Source organism: Xyrauchen texanus, chromosome 37 (genome assembly GCF_025860055.1).
Source record: "Xyrauchen texanus isolate HMW12.3.18 chromosome 37, RBS_HiC_50CHRs, whole genome shotgun sequence".
In the NCBI taxonomy this organism is placed as follows: domain Eukaryota; kingdom Metazoa; phylum Chordata; class Actinopteri; order Cypriniformes; family Catostomidae; genus Xyrauchen; species Xyrauchen texanus.
Window position 1 is genome coordinate 14,277,163 of NC_068312.1, and position 20,404 is coordinate 14,297,566.

General features: G+C 40.5%; 1 protein-coding gene across 1 annotated transcript in view; it reads right to left on the reverse strand.

Moving 5' to 3' along the window:
• The window catches only part of LOC127630970 (multiple epidermal growth factor-like domains protein 9), a 47,113-nt gene that overhangs the window by 6,170 nt on the left and 20,539 nt on the right, over positions 1 to 20,404 (reverse strand). The window contains exons 3-4 of the mRNA XM_052108894.1: positions 16,958 to 17,097; positions 11,439 to 11,588 (exon numbers count right to left, since the gene is read on the reverse strand). Of these exons, the coding sequence (XP_051964854.1) occupies positions 11,439 to 11,588; positions 16,958 to 17,097 (290 nt within the window). The remainder of the gene's footprint in view (positions 1 to 11,438; positions 11,589 to 16,957; positions 17,098 to 20,404) is intronic.

Here is a 20,404-nt window from a genome sequence, read left to right on the forward strand (position 1 = left end):
TGTGACCTTGCAAAATATAACTGCGTCAGTACCATGGTACTAAATGATTATATTCATAGGATTATATACGACGGATGGATGGATGGTACTGAAAAATATGTATTATTTTCTTATTACATGGTACAGTGGTAAGTAATATATAGAGAAGCTAAGATAAAAACACACTGGATACTCAACACACACAAACACGTGGAATCTAGCTGTGGTCAGCGCTGAAATATTCATGAAAGGAAAGAAACACAGTTAGCAGGAAGTTTGAATGACTGAACTGGATCAGCAGTCTGACCTGATTGACTAATCTTACTCTCTGACCCACATCCTACTACCACCAGGTTTCATATCATAAAACAATAAAAACAGAATGACTGTGAAACTCCTCCACAATACCACTGACTAACCCTCTGCAGTTCAATAGTCATGATACCTCAACGCTGCTCTGTTTTCTCAATGGCCGCTGTTGCCAGGGCAACCCCTTCCAACAGCTGACTAAACCAGATCTGCCTCCACACCCCACCTTCTCTCTTGCCACAGCCCGTTGAAAGTCATACTCAAAATCAGAATAATCTGGAATAATATTAAACATTGTAACGGTCACTTCTTTGCAACCACGACATCTTTGTGGCACCTGCGCTAAAAACAATCTAGACGCAGCGCAAAGAATGTAACAGAATGCAGGTGTCTTGACGTGCGTTTTTGAGACCTGAAGTTATTTTTAACTTGACACTATCTAAAATGTGCCGGTCCTGCGTGAGACACTAAAGAAACAGCGAGACACAGTGCAGCAGTCAAGGACGTTCGCAGACACACGCAAAAACGTGCACCTAACTCTTGAGCGAAACAAGTTCGGAAGTCCTGTATATATATATATATATATATATATATATATATATATATATATATATATATATATATATATGTTATTATTATTATTATTATTATTCATAAATTACAAACCGAACACAGTCCTACTTGGAAAAACTGACCCGAACCCGGCAGTCCTCTAACATGAACCACTCTAAGAGTGCTGACAACAGTGTATGCGCGCGTGTACACAGAACATCAGCTTTCCTTCCGGGGCACACAAATTTGTCAATCTGTCCGAGGTAAATATAGCCTATTTTACAGAAATAGTTCACCCAAAAATTTTAATTCTCTCATTCACTTATACCTGATGCCATCCCAGATGTGTATGACTTTCTTTCTTCAGCAGAACACAAATTAAGATTTTTAAAAGAAGATAGAGCTCTGTCAGGTCCTTATAATGGAAGTACACAGGTGCCAGCACTTTGATAGTCCAAAAGTCACATTTAGGCTGCATAAAAGTAATCCATACAACTGCAGTCGATCAATAAATGTCTTCTGAAGCAAATCGATACATTGGTGTAAAAATAAATCAATAATAAAAACATTATTAACTTCTAAAAAGCACTTCCTGCCAGCAGTTGACACATGAATCTGGAAGTGCTGCTTATTTACAACAGAAGAACAAACTTCTCAAGCCTTTTCAAACAACATCAGAGCCCAGGACAGAAGGCACATTTTAAAGTTAAAAACGGTTTGTGACCTACTGACGTCAACCAAGGTTCAAAATGTCCACTGACTACCCTTCAATATTGCACACATTTTAGTTTTGTTCACTTACATCTCACGTGATTTCACATACATTTTTCTAATTTCAATAGCTCCTTCGTCATGTGACTTAATGACCTCAAACAAAGGTCTTCTTTGGGCCACTTCCAGGTTCTTTATCAGTGGCAAACATGGAGCAGTTGTTGGCTTTGTTGAACACTGAAATCATAGGCATGAACTGAACATATAGTTGTACCACACAACTACATAAAAACAAATAATGGTAAAACTAAAGGGTGTGCAATATAGAAGAGTAGTGGTGCACATTCTGACCCTTGTTTGAGGCCAGTAGGCCACACGATCAAGGACCTATTGAAATTCAAAAAAATAAAAATAATGTAAAATCACATGATTGAAATGGCCAAACTAAAGTGTGTGCAATATAGAAGGGTAGTCAGTGGATATTCTGACCTTTGTTTGAAATCAGTGGGTCACATGACCAAGGAGCTATTGAAGTTAAAATGTAATAAAAATCATGTAAAATCATTTGAGATTAAAATGTACAAACTATAGAGTGTGCAATATAGAAGGGTAGTCAATGAACATTCTGACCTTTGTTTGAGGTCAGTAGGTCACATGACCAAGGACCTATTGAAATTAGAAAGTTTATCAAATTCATGTAAAATCAAGTGAGATGAAAATTGACAAACTAAAGGATGTGCAATATAGAAGGGTAATCAGTGGATATTCTGAACCTTGTTTGAGGTCATTAGGTCACATGACCAGAGAGCTATAGAAATGTGCAAGAATGAAAAACATACAAATTCATGCAAAATCACCTGAGATGAAAATGGACAAACAAAAGGGTGTGCAATATTTAAGGCTAGCGAGTGAATGTTCTTAAAGTAGTTTGACGGTTGTCTAATTTTAATAAATAATTTAAAATAGTACAAGATGTAAATCTACAAAAACCAAGTGTGTGCAATATGTGTCTCTTCCATTGGATTTTGGAATAATGGGTAAAGAGCTATTGAAATGTAAAACAAATTATTTGTCACTATGTTGGCGGTCCCTATCTGCTGTTGGTGGACGTGAGGAAAACTACAGGCGAAAAACCGTCTTCACCTCGGTTTTCTGTGGCGGTGACATGTGACAAGAAATGCTGTCAGACACAAAGACGCACGTTTGAAGAAATACACTTGATTATATTTTGAAGATCAGACGAAAGAATAAAGCCATTGATGCACATATCTGATTCGCTGTGTATTCAGAAGTGCTCTGTCGCCCATAAGCGCAGCGCTTCTCATGGAACATGCACATGCAGTGTTCACTGTTTCTGCTGTCTAAATTGAATGTGGTGACATAGAAATGCATGCACCGTGAAATAACACCAAAACAGCAGGCTTTCTATTGTGTTGTGTTTGCTGGCTGTACTCAACAACAAACAGTGACTGGTTTAATCCGAGTAGTCTGACTAAATGACTCTTATGAGCCAGTACATTCCCATTAGAGAGTTCTCATTCTGAATCAGTTTGACGAATCCTTCAGTGAATGAACTTACTGAATTAATTTGGAAGGATTGACTGAATATGTGATTTTCTGCAAGTTGCTCTCTGTCATGTCACAGTGTTTCGTGTACAAAGTTGATAAAATATGATAATGTATGATAACATTTTGTAAAAGATAATTCATAATTTGAATACATAACTTTAAAAGTTATTTAAAAACATTAAAGAATATATATATATATATACTGGCAGCCAAAAGTTTGGAATAATGTACAGATTTTGCTGTTTCTGAAGGAAATTGGCACTTTAATTCACCAAAGTGGCATTCAACTGATCATAAAGTATAGTAAGGACATTATTGATCACAGCACCATCACTATTTGAAAAAAGTGATTTTTGATCAAATCTAGACAGACCCCATTTCCAGCAGACATCACTCCAACACCAAATCCTTGAGTAATCATGCTAAATTGCTAATTTGGTACTAGAAAATCACTTGCCATTATATCAAACACAGTTTAAAGCTATTTGATTTGTTAAATAAAGATTAATATTGTATTTGTGTTTGTTTTTGAGTTGCCACAGTATGCAATGAACTGGCATGTCTTAAGGTCAATATTAGGTAAAAAATGGCAAAAAAGAAACGGCTTTCTCTAGAAAATCATCAGTCAGTCATTGTTTTAGGAATGAAGGCTATAAAATGCTTGAAATTGACCAAAAAATTAACATTTCAAAGAAAGGTGTACAGTATTCAAAGACAAAAGGTCAACTGGCTCTAACAAGGAAAGAAAGAGATGTGGAAGGCCAGATGTACAACTAAACAAGAGGATAAGTACATCAGGGTCTCTAGTTTGAGAAATAGATGCCTCACATGTCCTCAGCTGACAGCTTCATTGAATTCTACCCGCTCAATACCAGTTTCATGTACAACAGTAAAGAGAAGTCTCAGGGTGCAGGCCTTATGGGAAGAATTGCAAAGAAAAAACACTTTTGAAACAGAAAACTAAAATAAATGGGTAGAGTGGGCAAAGAAACACAGACATTAGACAACAGATAATTGGAAAAGAGTGTCAAATCCCTTTGTTTTCAACAAAATTTGATCTCAAATCAAATCCCTTTATTGTCACTCAACCATATACACAAGTGCAACAGTGGCTGAAAGTATTTGGTGCAGATCTGAGCAACATAGCAGTCATGACAGTGATGAGACATTTAACAATTTACAATAAACATCATATTTACACAATTTACATATCTAATATACCTCTCCGGGAACCAGCACCTTATCGTGGTGGAGAGGTTTGTGTGCCCTTATGATCCTGAGGGCTGTGTTGTCTGGAGCCATGTGCTCCTGGTAGGGTCTCCCAAGGCAAAGTGGTCTCAGGTGAGGGGCCAGACTAAGAATGGTTCACAATGACTCATGGAAAAAAACGAAAGAGGAGGAGTTACCCTGCCCGGAGGAAGCCCAGGGCCCCCGTCTGGAGCCAGGCCCAGATGGAGGGCTTGTCGGCGAGCGCCTGGTGGCCGGGCTTAGCCCGAAGAAGCGACGTGAAACCCCCCTCTACATCCCTTGGGCCCACCACCCATTGGAGAACCGCAGGAGTCGGGTGCGCTGCCATATGGGCGGCAGTGAAGGCCGTGGGCCTCGACGGACCAGACCCGGGCAGCAAAGGCTTGCTCTGGGGACGTGGAATGTCACCTCACTGGGGGGGAAGGAGCCGGAAATGGTGAGGGAGGTGGAGCGTTACCAGTTGGATCTGGTGGTGCTTACATCGACGCACAGTTTTGGCTCTGGATCCCTACTCCTGGATAGGGGATGGACTCTATTCTTCTCTGGAGTTTCCCAGGGTGTGAGGCGACGGGCGGGTGTGGGGATACTCACAAGTCCCCAGCTGAGCGCCACTACGTTGGAGTTTACCCCGGTGGATGAGAGGGTCGCCTCCCTACGCCTACGGGTTGTGGGGGGGAAAACTCTGACTGTTGTCTGTGCATATGCCCCGAACAGCAGTTCAGAGTATTCGGCCTTCTTGGAGACCCTGAATGGAGTCCTGAATAGGGCCCCAGTAGGGGACTCCATAGTGATGCTGGGTGACTTCAACACATGTGGGAAATGACAGGGACACCTGGAAAGGTGTGATTGGGAGGAACGGCCTCCCTGATCTGAACTCAAGTGGATGTTTGTTATTAGACTTCTGTGCTAGTCATGGATTATCTATAACAAACACCATGTTCGAACATAAGGATGCTCATAAGTGTACGTGGTACCAGAGCACCCTAGGCCGAAGGTCGATGATCGATTTTGTAATCGTGTCGTCGGATCTGAGGCCATTTGTTTTGGACACTCGGGTGAAGAGAGGGGCAGAGCTGTCAACCAATCACCATCTGGTGGTGAGTTGGGTCAGGGGGTGGGGAAAGACTCTGGACAGACCTGGGAAGCCCAAGCGAGTAGTGAGGGTGAACTGGGAACGTTTGGAGGAGGTCCCTGTCCGCGAGATCTTCAACTCACACCTCCGGCAGAGCTTTTCAGGCATCCCTACGGAGGTTGGGGACATTGAACCCGAGTGGGCAATGTTCAAAGCTTCCATTGCCAAAGCTGCGGTGGAGAGCTGCGGACTCAAGGTTTTAGGTGCCGCAAGGGGTGGTAACCCTCGAACACCGTGGTGGACACTGGTGGTCAGGGAAGCCGTCCGACTGAAGAAAGAGGCCTTCCGGGATTTGTTGTCCCGGAGGACTCCGGAGGCAGTTGCACGGTACCGACAGGCCCGAAGGGCTGCGGCCTCGGCCGTGAGGGAAGCAAAGCAGTGGGTGTGGGAAAAGTTCGGAGAAGCCATGGAGAAGGACTTTCGGTCCGCACCAAAGTGCTTCTGGAAAACCGTCCGCCACCTTAGGAGGGGGAAACGGGGAACCATCCAAGCTGTATACAGCAAAGATGGGACGCTGTTGACCTCAACCGAGGAGGTTATTGGGCGGTGGAAGGAACACTTTGAAGAACTCCTAAATCCCAACACGCCCTCTATGGTAGAGGCAGAGCCGGAGGCTGATGGGGGATCAGATTCTATTTCCCTGGGGGAGGTCACTGAGGTAGTCAAACAACTCCGCAGTGGCAAAGCCCCGGGGATTGATGAGATCCGACCAGAAATGCTGAAAGCTTTGGATGTGGAGGGGGTGTTATGGATGACACGCCTCTTCAACTTTGCGTGGAAATCTGGGACAGTGCCTAAGAAGTGGCAGAACGGGGTGGTGGTTCCCCTCTTCAAAAAGGGTATCACACTTCTCAGCCTCCCAGGTAAAGTTTACTCCAAGGTGCTGGAGAGGAGGGTTCGGCCGATTGTCGAACCTCGGATTGAAGAGGAACAATGCAGTTTTCGTCCTGGCCGTGGAACGACGGACCAGATCTTTACTCTCACAAGGATCCTGGAGGGGGCCTGGGAGTATGCCCATCCGGTCTACATGTGTTTTGTGGATCTGGAGAAGGCGTATGACCGGGTCCCCCGGGAGAGACTGTGGGAGGTGCTGCGGGAGTACGGGGTGGGGGGTCCCTTTTAGGGCGATCCAATCCCTGTACGTCCAAAGCGAGAGCTGTGTCCGGGTCCTCGGCACGCAGTCGAGTTCATTCCATGTGGGGTTGGTCTCCGCCAAGGCTGCGCTTTGTCACCAATCCTGTTTGTGATATTCATGGACAGGATATCGAGGCGTAGTCGAGGTGGGGAAGGTGTGCTGGTTCGGTGGGCTGGAGATCTCATCGCTGCTTTTTGCAGATGATGTTGTCTTCATGTCATCATCGGTCCGTGACCTTCAGCTCTCACTGGATTGCTTGGCAGTCGAGTGTGAAGCAGCTGGGATGAGGATTAGCACCTCTAAATCTGAGGCCATGGTTCTCAGCAGGAAACCGATGGAGTGCGTACTCCAGGTAGGGAATGAGGTTTTGCCCCAAGTGAAGGAGTTCAAGTACCTCGGGGTCTTGTTCACGAGTGAGGGGACAATGGAGCGGGAGGTTGGCCGGAGAATCGGGGCAGCGGGGGCGGTATTGCACTCGCTCTATCGCACCGTTGTCACGAAAAGAGAGCTTAGCCGAAAGGCAAAGCTCTCAATCTACCGGTAAATCTTTGTTCCTACCCTCACCTATGTCATCCGTGACACAACACAATATACAAATAATTGCATCACTGGGTCGGAGCTCGCAATGCAGCAGCCATACTCGGTGCCATCTTGAGCATCTAGGGATCTTAACCCCATTGAGCTTTTGTGGGATCAGCTAGACTTTACGGTGTGTGAGAAGTGCCTGACAAGACAGCCACATCTATGGCAAGTGCTACAGGAATCTGGACAAAATGCCAAGGATCTGCAAAGTCATTGCTGCACGTGGAGGATTTTTTGATGAGAACTCTTTTAAGCAGTTTAAGAAGTTCTGAACATTTTTATCAAATTGTAGAAGTAATGTTTCATGTTAATAATGTCCTAACTAAACATTGTGTTCAGTTGAATGCCACTTTGGTGAATAAAAGTACCAATTTCTTTCATAAGAGCAAAATCTGTACATTATTCCAAACATTTGGCCGCAAGTGTATAATTACACACACACACAGTACATATAATTTATAAATATATACTTGGCCCCCAAACAATGTGGCTTGGTCCAATCAGGCCTGTGACCCAAAATTTGTTTGACACCCCTGGTCTGGAGGCATGATTACTTGTGTTACTTTTAATGTGTTATTTTTGATATATTTAATCACATTGAATTAACAGCATAAAATGTAACAGAGTAACAGTGTTAAATTGACAGCTCAAGTAAGAACGCTATTTTTCTACCAACTTTGAGAACATTAGATGATGCACTGCTCTCAGGATCCACCTCTGATTATCACTGTCTCAACAGTATCTGTAACTTTGCAAGATGGGGTTTTGGAAAAAAGGGGTGTGTCTAATTGCTAATAGGTCACAACAGTGCCCAGGCAGCTGTCCGTCATATGTGTGTGTTTGTGTCTTTTGGTTTCAGTTTTACAATAGAATATCATTTATATTGTCAAGCCGGTTCTCCCTCCTCCTTTCCATATCTCCCTTTACAGTTTATTATAATTTTATTGCAAAATAGTCAGATATATATAAAAAAAATATATAAGTAGTTTGATAGTAAAACCAACTCAATAATGTCATCAACAATGCTTAATGAAAATGGGCAGTCGCTGTGGAACTTTTTGTCACACATTGTTTTTAGGACCATTGGTAATGTAGTTCTTCAGCAGAAATGTAGCAATTAAACACTATGTTTTAAAAGTTAAAATAACATTGACTGGTGAAGAATTTACCATTGAAGATCAACTTTGGAGCTCAAGGTAGGTCTTTCTTAAAGAGTTTATAAGCTATCAATGGAAATTAATTTGTCAGTGGAAAAAATTAATGAGATTTTTACTTATGGAACCCAACTGTTGCACTACTCTAGTGGAAGTCTGAGAATAGCTGAAATTCTTTTACAGCACCTTTAAGAATCCAACTACTTTTTTGCGGCCATGGTACAGTGTATATATTCTTATATTTGACCTATTTAATATTATAAGCCACAGGGCAATAATAAGTACACTTATATAACACATCTGAACTTTCCGTGTCCCCTCTCTCTCTCTCTCTCTCCCCTCACACACTGTCTTTCCACCTCAGGCTCCACTGGCCATAAATGTAAACTGGCAACCCAAAGCCACATCACCATGACTGTTGCCGTGCAGTGGGGACCAATAGACAGGATTGGACAGGCTCTTCGGTGCCATGCACAGTTTTAGCTGTGACTTAAACCCCAGGTCACATATAAATTCATGAAGGTATGCACAACTCTCACCTGCTAACTCGCAGACAACTCAGCCAAATGCTTTGAAACTGTATGTAACTGGGAAAAAGTCAGGTCTCTTATATAATGAATTGTAGACAGGAGATATTACATTTTAGGCCCATTTCATTCTAACAATGATGGGAATAAGTTATAGTCTCTACAACACCAAACTTGAGGCAAAGGACATTATTGTAACCGTTGTTGACACCATGAAATCCAATATGACCCTTTTAACTCTCTAAATGGAAGCCTTAAGCACAATTTTTGCCCAACTGGCCTTCATCACAATTTATCAGTGCACATTATTATAAACAAATATAAACTTTAATCTTCCATTCAAATGCCATAACTCCCATCAAAATGTAATAAAAACCTATTTTCTGATGACATAACCTAGGTCATGTGGACAGGGAAAATAACAACTAGATTTCTACATTTTTAAAAGAATATTTGAATTGCTTGTCCGTGTAAAAGATACCACCACAATGATGCTAAGGTGTGCATGGGATCGCTCAGAGGTTTTGTGGGGTTGCTAGGGGATTACTAGGGTGTTCTGGATGGTTACTTACTGGCCCTAAAATGTAATAATTGGGGGTTCATTCCAAATGGTTTGCTGTAATTATGTAATTAATTAATAGTAGTAGGAATGTTGTCTTAAAAGACAACACTTACAGTGGGTACGGAAAGTATTCAGACCCCCTTAAATTTTTCGCTCTTTGTTATATTGCAGCCATTTGCTAAAATCATTTAAGTTCATTTTTTTTCCTCATTATTGTACACACAGCACCCCATATTGACAGAAAAACACAGAATTGTTGACATTTTTGCACATTTATTAAAAAAGAAAAACTAAAATATCACATGGTCCTAAGTATTCAGACCCTTTTTTCAGTATTTAGTAGAAGCACCCTTTTGATCTAATACAGCCATTTTGGGAAAGATGCAACAAGTTTTTCACATCTGGATTTGGGTATCCTCTGCCATTCCTCCTTGCAGATCCTCTCCAGTTCTGTCAGGTTGGATGGTAAACGTTGGTGGACAGCCATTTTCAGGTCTCTCCAGAGATGCTCAATTGGGTTTAAGTCAGGGCTCTGGCTGGGCCATTCAAGAACAGTCACAGAGTTGTTGTGAAGCCACTCCTTCGTTATTTTAGCGGTGTGCTTAGGGTCATTGTCTTGTTGGAAGGTGAACCTTCGGCCCAGTCTGAGGTCCAGAGCACTCTGGAGAAGGTTTTCGTCCAGGATATCCCTGTACTTGGCCGCATTCATCTTTCCCTCGATTGCAACCAGTCGTCCTGTCCCTGCAGCTGAAAAACACCCCCACAGCATGATGCTGCCACCACCATGCTTCACTGTTGAGACTGTATTGGACAGGTGATGAGCAGTGCCTGGTTTTCTCCACACATTCCGCTTCGAATTAAGGCCAAAAAGTTCTATCTTGGTCTCATCAGACCAGAGAATCTTATTTATCACCATCTTGGAGTCCTTCAGGTGTTTTTTAGCAAACTCCATGCAGGCTTTCATGTGTCTTGCACTGAGGAGAGGCTTCCGTCGGGCCACTCTGCCATAAAGCCCCGACTGGTGGATGGCTTACTACAACATTCTCCCATCTCCCGACTGCATCTCTGGAGCTCAGCCACAGTGATCTTTGGGTTCTTCTTTACCTCTCTCACCAAGGCTCTTCTCCCCCGATAGCTCAGTTTGGCCGGACGGCCAGCTCTAGGAAGGGTTCTGGTCGTCCCAAACGTCTTTCATTTAAGGATTATGGAGGCCACTGTGCTCTTATGAACCTTAAGGGCAGCAGAAATGTTTTTGTAACCTTGGCCAGATCTGTGCCTTGCCACAATTCTGTCTCTGAGCTCTTCAGGCAGTTCCTTTGACCTCATGATTCTCATTTGCTCTGACATGCACTGTGAGCTGTAAGGTCTTATATAGACAGGTGTGTGGCTTTCCTAATCAAGTCCAATCAGTATAATCAAACACAGCTGGACTCAGTTGAAGGTGTAGAACCATCTCAAGGATGATCAGAATAAATGGACAGCACCTGAGTTAAATATATGAGTGTCACAGCAAAGGGTCTGAATACTTAGGACCATGTGATATTTCAGTTTTTATTTTTTAATAAATGTGCAAAAATGTCAACAATTCTGTGTTTTTCTGTCAATACGGGGTGCTGTGTGTACAATAATGAGGAAAAAAAATGAACTTAAATGATTTTAGCAAATGGCTGCAATATAACAAAGAGTGAAAAATTTAAGGGGGTCTGAATACTTTCCGTACCCACTGTATTATATAGCCTAATACAAACTTTTTTAATACTATCCAGTTTTTCCATGGAAATATCTCACATTATGGAAGGTAAATGCATTGCGAATGCCATTTATTGTTGTTTCCAAATATATACTGTGGCGTGTACTAAGAACAGTGTGATGGTGCAGTAACCCTGTTGAATAATTTCAGACCACTTTCAGGACATCATGTACTGAACCCACAACCTGCCCTCAGCCCTGTCAACATGTCACAGGGATGGAGACTCACCAAGATGGCAGCTGCCGGTGGAGCTCTCGGAGGAGCAGGGACAGGGCAGACATCCCTCCTTTAACTCCTCGCCACGAAGACGGTAAAAATTGGGGAGACACTCCTCACAGTTGTGGCCCTGAGTGTTGTTCTGACAGTCCAAACAAACTCCTGAGAGAGGGAGGAAATGCAGAATGACTTGTTTTTAGTAATTAATGGTTTTCTGAATAGAACAGACAATAGATTTCTTGACTCCCTCAGAGTCTTATGTAAATCATTACATAAGGCGAAGACTGGTTCATGCAGCTACTTCAAAAGTCATTTTGAAAAAAGTATTTCTTTGGCCATTATTGAAAGAAGGACTTGTCACCAAAATTGAAGTGCTAATATCTTTAAAAGTGCACTAAGTAATTTGTAAACTTCAAAAATGAATAGTACTTTTGACAAATATTAAATAAAGACTTCAGTCTCATCAGTGGCCTGAAAAAAACTGTTTTTTAAATGTTAACCTAAAAACAATTTGCTTCATGTTATCTATATTAACTGGTTTTATTCAAGTAAAAATATTAATGAACATAACTAAATCAATATTAATACATTAGGTTACACCAACAAAACTCATTTTAAGGGTTAGATCAGGTCTAAATAGTCCCTTATGGTAACAATTGCAGGTTACCACTTTTACACTGTACCCCCCAAATTATGGACACTTCAAATGCAAAAAAAAATAATCATGGGTGATGCATGTAAGTTATTTCTACAATGGTAACAGTAAAAGAAAAAAATGTGCGACAATTCTTTTGTATGTGAAACAGAACATAAATAAGTTAAAGCTTGAAGGTAGAGTAGTATGATGGTATTTTATTCCGAATCTGTACATGGTCAATGTGCTTGACTTGTCATTGTCTAGTGCTGTGTTTCTATATCCTGGTATTGATCAGTTTTTGTCTATGGTACTTCTATTTTATTTCATCTGCAGAGTCATGTTTTGAGCCCATGTTACAGAATAGCGCACATTTGCTATTGTTATTTCTTTAAATTACAACGGCTAAAGGCGCACCTTAAGGAAAGTTAGCTTTTTTTCTGGTCACAAAGTGTATCAAGATTCAAGAAATAAATGTATAGTTATTGAATATTAATGCAGCAACAGAAGGTTGTTTTAAATAATATTATTTTCTTTTTTTTTAAGGTGGTGGGGGGCCTTCCACTTGGGGTAAAAAGCCCTCAGAGGGGTTATTTTAATATAGTGTCGATTCAAAGGCTATAGTAACAGGGCAATTTGTCAACTTAATCAAATACTTTTGAGATAGCGAGATGCTTTTTTGAGTAACAAATTAAGATAATGCTTATTGCTTACTGAAAATAATCACTTTAGAAAAGGATGCATAATTGCTTGTTCATTTCAATCACATTTGGCATTTCATTTCATCGCAAGTATTCTATGAAGAAATCAATCTCCATTTTGATCGGATCAGTCAATGTGAGCCCACTTTGAACCTTCCTCTTATCAAATCTATTCTATCCACTTAAGATAAACAATGGTTTAATAGGGTCCTGTCGCCCCTGCAACAGGCTTTTTATGGGGGGCTTTTTACCCCCAAATACTATCCTTTAACTTACTGGAAATGTATTGAATAAATACATAATCATCAAATAAATCATGCACTTGGGCTCAAATTGATTATGCCTTGCTTTGTCTCGCAACCCTGATGTTAGTACATTAAGGGTTCCGCTTGAACAAAGACAATGCAAACTATCTGGCAAAAGCCCAAAAGCTTTTGTATAATATTCATCACTGATCTAAAGAGTATTGTTTGGCTCTGTGAGCTACTGCTTGACTTCTGTGTGTGTGGCATTATATTATAAGGGCTGGGCAAAGTCTATGAACTATAAGCAGTCTCCGGAGATGCTGATTGGGTTTTATCACTGAGGAGGGCTGTAAATCTGACTGTGGCTCTCTGCATCAGGGAAGAGGTAAACAGCTCAAATCTGCACACACACACACACACACACACACACACTGCGGAGAGAGAGAGACAGATGGGTTCTAGACACTCACACAAAGGCTCATGCACAAGCAGTTGACAAACACATTTATGACATCAGTATACTGAGGCATGGCTGAAATTATTTAAGACAAACAAGCCTACACGTCTCATGTGTCAGCAGGTTTGCTTAAGACATGAACACACACACACATAAACATGAGCATTATGTTGATAGGTTTTTTTTTGGACCAGACTCAAATTGAGATTAATTAAACCTGGATTACCATGAATACAGAGAGGAAAAAACAGAGGAAGAGACAGGGGAAAGTGTGGAGGATGTTGTGATGAATCACTGTAGGTGAGTCAAATTCTAATTTGAATAGAGCACAAAATGTCCAGAAATAAAAACCACATAATTTTTTTCTATAGGCAAAGTTATTTTTAACTTATGTATAAGCCTTTACAGACAGACCTACTATGAGCTTATAGAGGTTATATATGCTTCTGTTAAAGCCATCAGTCTGAGTTATTTCCACTTTTTTTAAATATTGTGTTTAATAGCGAAATTCCTAGTGAAAAACTACAGTACAAGGGAAAAGTTTAAACAATCGAAGAATTGTGGCAAACAAACCGCAGCAAAAGAGCTCTGTAGCAACACTCTATATCTGCAATTGAATAGTTAGCAGTTAACTTAAAATGTATTTCTTCTATCCTTTTATTTCACAGCACTCTGGAATACTCAATTCTGATTGGTCAATGGTGCCATCTAGGGGTCTGATATCTCTGAGTAACAACTGCACATCTGGGGATTAATATAATCAGACCGTTCATCTGGATATTGTAAATCATATTTCCTGCATTTTGGATCACTGAGCATTCTCTATAAGTAAGCTAATAAAATGATTTAAACTCAAATCAATGTTTCATGCCCATTTATTTATTTATTTGGCAAGTAGTCTTGTGATAAGCTGGCAAAAGAAGAGTCAGATGGTCATTTTCACAAAATACAGTCAGATCCATAAATATTGGGACATCGACACAATTCTAATCTTTTTGGCTCTATACACCACCACAATGGATTTGAAATGAAACGAACAAGATGTGCTTTAACTGCAGACTTTCAGCTTTAATTTGAGGGTATTTACATCCAAATCAGGTGAACGGTGTAGGAATTACAACAGTTTGTATATGTGCCTCCCACTTTTTAAGGTACCAAAAGTAATGGGACAGATTAACAATCATAAATCAAACTTTCACTTTTTAATACTTGGTTGCAAATCCTTTGCAGTCAATTACAGCCTGAAGTCTGGAACGCATAGACATCACCAGACACTGGGTTTCATCCCTGGTGATGCTCTGCCAGGCCTCTACTGCAACTGTCTTCAGTTCCTGCTTGTTCTTGGGGCATTTTCCCTTCAGTCCCATGCTCAATCGGATTCAGGTCAGGTGATTGACTTGGCCATTGCATAACATTTCACTTATTTCCCTTAAAAAACTCTTTGGTTGCTTTCGATCATTGTCCATCTGTACTGTGAAGCACCGTCCAATGAGTTCTGAAGCATTTGGCTGAATATGAGCAGATAATATTGCCTGAAACACTTCAGAATTCATCCTGCTGCTTTTGTCAGCAGTCACATCATCAATAAATACAAGAGAACCAGTTTCATTGGCAGCCATACATGCCCACGCCATGACACTACCACCACCATGCTTCACTGATGAGGTGGTATGCTTTGGATAATGAGCAGTCCTTTCCTTCTCCATACTCTTCTCTTCCCATCACTCTGGTACAAGTTGATCTTTGTCTCATCTGCCCATAGGATGTTGTTCCAGAACTGTAAAGGCTTTTTTAGATGTTGTTTGGCAAACTCTAATCTGGCCTTCCTGTTTTTGAGGCTCACCAATGGTTTACATATTGTGGTGAACCCTCTGTATTCACTCTGGTGAAGTCTTCTCTTGATTGTTGACTTTGACACACATACACCTACCTCATGGAGAGTGTTCTTGATCTGGCCAACTGTTGTGAAGGGTGTTTTCTTCACCAGGGAAAGAATTCTTCGGTCATCCACCACAGTTGATTTCCGTGGTCTTCCGGGTCTTTTGGTGTTGCTGAGCTCACCGGTGCGTTCTTTCTTTTTACGAATGTTCTAAACAGTTGATTTGGCCACACCTAATGTTTTTGCTATCTCTCTGATGGGTTTGTTTTGATTTTTCAGCCTAATGATGGCTTGCTTCACTGATAGTGACAGCTCTTTGGATCTCATATTGAGAGTTGACAGCAACAGATTCCAAATGCAAATAGCACAATTGAAATGAACTCTGGACCTTTTATCTGCTCCTTGTAAATGGGATAATGAGGGAATAACACACACCTGGCCATGGAACAGCTGAGCAGCCAATTGTCCCATTACTTTTGGTCCCTTAAAAAGTGGGAGGCACATATACAAACTGTTGTAATTCCTACACCGTTCACCTGATTTGGATGTAAATACCCTCAAATTAAAGCTGAAAGTCTGCAGTTAAAGCACATCTTGTTCGTTTCATTTCAAATCCATTGTGGTGGTGTATAGAGCCAAAAAGATTCGAATTGTGTCGATGTCCCAATATTTATGGACCTGACTGTAAACACCAACAGAACTCACATGTAAAACAAAGGTTGATTTCAGCAGTTCAGCTATTTATTTCTTCTCACACAATTACATAATTTCAACACAAATCAATGTTTTATGTACATTTATTTTTTATTTGCTTGGTAGTCTTCAGGATGATTCAAGATTCTGATCAATCTGTCTGGGTTTATTTTTGCGTAATCCACAACTTTTATTCAATAGTTTTATATTTTTCTATAATTTTTTATTTAATTACGTCATGTACCTTTGTCTTTTTGTTACATTTGCAAATACTTTTTTGCTTCATATTAAAGTTTGTAAGGTTTGCGATTCACCTCGGAACTGATTCTGAATCTGGATCATGTCTAGATTCTTCAATGAAGAATTTTTCAATGGAGAAAATGAATGGGAAAAATACCTCTGGAACCAAGACAGCTAACAAAGTGAATTGCACTATATTGACTGTGTCTACATTGAAAAGTACCTAACATTAATTTTATTAATTTTTTATATTTATATGCACTATTGTAAGAATTTCTTGAGTTAATTCGAACAGGGGTATTTTTCTAAACATATAAAAACGTACTGCATATCATTGTTTAATGTGAAATATTTCTGAATTAAAAAAATAGAAATATTTAAAAGTAATTAACTTAATAGAGAATTTTAGGAAATACATCAGATCTACAGTACAATTAAAACAGCAGGAATTCATTACAGGGACATTTTTGCCCCCAAATCTTGAATTTGGTGGCATTTTTGTCCTTATCTGTGGCATTTTTTCCCAGAGACCTGGTTCATTTCTGATCCTGATGTGTACATATACTGTATGTAGATACAAATGAGTTGTGGCACAGAATCATCTGTATATATCTGTAGTCTTTAAATTAGTCTAGAATCCATCTGGAAACATCAAATGATAATAAGTTTGTGTGAGGCTGACCTGACTGTGGGTGGCAGTAGGTCGAATGGTGGTTGCATTGGCACGGCTGGCATCCTGTGCTGCTGAAGTGGAAGAATCCAGGGTGGCAGTCATCACACTTGGGCCCGTAAACACCTGTCTTACACACACACGTACCTGAACTACAACATAAAAAGACAAAAAACACAAAACGTTACAAAACAACCTCAGTCTAAAATAACTTAATCTATAATCCAGATGGGCCATACAGAGAATATGGCCAGATATAGTAAAAAGAACAGTGGCTGTCTGGGAATTTTTGTACCTTTTAATCTTTAAAAATGTACACTTTTCAAGGGGCCCAACCTAGTATGCATGTTCTGACATGCTGAGACATGGTGCTCGAGTGGGAAAGCTAAGTTTGAGTCTGGCAAGCAACATTTCCTGATCCCATTACCCCTTTGTCTCCCCTTATTTTCCTGTAACCCGTCTACTCAACTATTATTCAAAAAGGCCAAAAAAACATTTCAAAAGCACTCTACCACCAATGGTAATTTGTTTCCATAATAGGTTCACATAAATGTTTGAACACAAAGAATCATCCTCTTTGTGCATCCAAATTCCTCTTAAGCATACACTTGTGGTATTTCTCTCACACATTCACATATGCATACACAAAACTTTTCCCCAGACAGCTAACAATTCTGCCCCAAACTGCAGTCACGCACTCTTGAAGGCAGTCTAGACCTTTCATTTTTTATTTGACCACTTCTACATGTGGGTACGCATGGGGGACCTGTAGCCCAGACCACATTTTAAAAACCAGCTGCTGCTTCAGGCTGAATTTCTGGAATCTCTCTCACATATAGGTACACACACACACGAGACCTAATTGTGTTTAATATCAATGTGCTCGTCAAGTTGTCAACCCCAAATATTAGTGGTTTCACTACTGAAACTGTAGCAGCTATAGGAAGCATTAAACATGTAGGAGGATGGTAGATGCTACTTAAGTGTCTTAATTTTGGTGTTACCGAAAATACCACAACCACTAATAATATCACTTGTAAGATCATGAAAATAATGATGCTATGTGCTTATCACTCCTTCATTTAGTAATTTTGCTGATTAGTAAGTCGTTTAATGGCTACTCTAACCGATGCTCATCCCAAACAGTCATTAGTCAACTCCCTGTACACACACACACACACACACCCCTGAGCTGTTGCATTAGTTCTGGGGTGAAGGTTGGGGTGAGGTGATGCTTCCTGGGGTTGTGTGATTGGTTCCCCTTTGTAAGTGTAGCTAGTGATAGATGAGAGAGGGACGGACGATGAGACCCATGGGATAGGCTTGAAGCACTCAGCCAGAAAAAGGGACCTCAGAAAAACAACAACAGCAGCAATAAAAGGGGCAGCGGCTGGACAAAAATAGAAAAAGTGGATTTGAGAGGAAAAGCCGAGATTGAGAAAGACAGAAAGGTCCAGAAATGAAAAAAAGATTCACTTGTGATTTTGTTCCAGGGCTTCTGTTAAGAAATCGGTTTGATGCCTTATGAAATATACAGTACATAACACAAACATCATTGTCATCAACATCCACCCACATTGCTTGCAAATTGTAACTGTAGCGTATGGAAATTGTGCAGTGCAGATGCTTCCTGCCAAGTATCAAAAACAAAGAGATCACTGAAGACTCACCTGCCCTACACTACACACATCCACACAATGTCAAATCTGAATGAATACCTACACACACATCTTAAATGACACATTATTGGCCTACTGTAGAGTTAAAGAAGAGGGGGGTTAAAAAACAATATGGAAGATGGAAGTAAAATAAGAAATGAGAAAGAAGTGTAACATTTCTGCGCCACTAGTGTCACCAAATGGAATTGCAAATTTTTTTTTATTATATATACAGTATATATTAAAAACATTTTGCAGTTCCATTTGGTGACACTAGTGGCACAGAAATGTTACACTTCTTTCTCATTTCTTATTTTACTTCCATCTTCCATATGTTATATATACTGTATATATATATATATGCTTGGTAACTATATGCTAGTTACCAAGCTCAAACAAACAGCACAATGTTTCCATAGTGCCACAAAGCCAGTGGTTACACTTTACAGGAAAATCAACCTATAAATGGTTTACTTATAGATGTCTTTGCATATTAATCTGGGAAAGGAGAAAGCATTCTGACATACACACACTGAGCACTTCATTAGGATTATTAATATCTAATCAGCCAATCATGTGGCAGCAGTGCAATGCATAAAATCATGCAGGAACTGGTAAGGAGCTTCAGTTAATGTCAGATTGGGGAAAAACATTTGATCTCAGTGAATTGGACCGTGGCATGATTGTTTGTGCCAGACAGGCTGGTTTGAGTATTTCTGTAACTGCTGATATCCTGGGATTTTCACATACAACTGTCTCTAAAGTTTACTTAGAATGGTGCCAAAAACAAAAACATCCAGTGAAGGGCATTTCTGCAGACGGAAATGCCTTGTTGATGAGAACAGTCAACGGAGAATGGCCAGACTGGTTCCAGCTGACATAAAGGCAACATTAACACAGATAATCACTCTCTACAATTGTAGTGAGCATAAAAGCATGTCAGAATGCATAAAACATCGAACCTTGAGGCGGATGGTCTACAACAGCAGAAGAACACATCAGGTTTCACTTCTGTCAGCCAAGAACAGAGATCTGTGGCTGCAGTGGGCCTACCATCTGTGTACCTCAGCAAAAATCACGATTCATATGAACAGCTCAAACCAGTCTGGCCATTCTCCATTGACTTCTCTCATCAACAAGTTGTTTTCATCCACAAAACTGCCGCTCACTGGATGTTTTTGGCACCATTCTAAGTAAACTTAAGAGACTGTTGTGATATTAGCCTTTCACCGATAAATTGTTATCGGCGTATATGTTTACCGATATGCGCAGATATGAAAACTTTTTTTCAGAACATATCATGCAGAAAACAAAGCTTTATAATTGGTGTCAATAGTTTGTTTAGCAGAGCGCGCTCCATCTACACTGTTTACAGAGCTGATTCTGAACTTACGGTGGCTCTGCAGACAGGGCGGAAATAAGCGGTGCAGAGTTGAGTGCTGTCTTCTCGGTAAGATGCTAACCAGTTTGTCAAATACATACTGGAAAGTTAATAAACAATGACCCCATCATTTTCCCTTTTCAATATAACTAATATAATGTTAACCCTGTCCCTGACAACTATGTCACACATGTCTGTTTGCTGTTAGCCAGATATAGCTTTTCAGTGCAGTAAGTAATGTAGCAGATTGAAAGGCAAACATCAGAACATCTTTTTGCAGCTCAGTAGACAACAGTACGGTGGTGGATTGAGTCAGTTGAGTATTGATTTCACGCTACCCTGATAAGTAGTTGGTGAGAGGCAATGCTGGTCCATCTTTTACTCTCTGTGTTTACGAGCTTATAGCTAACTAGCTAACCA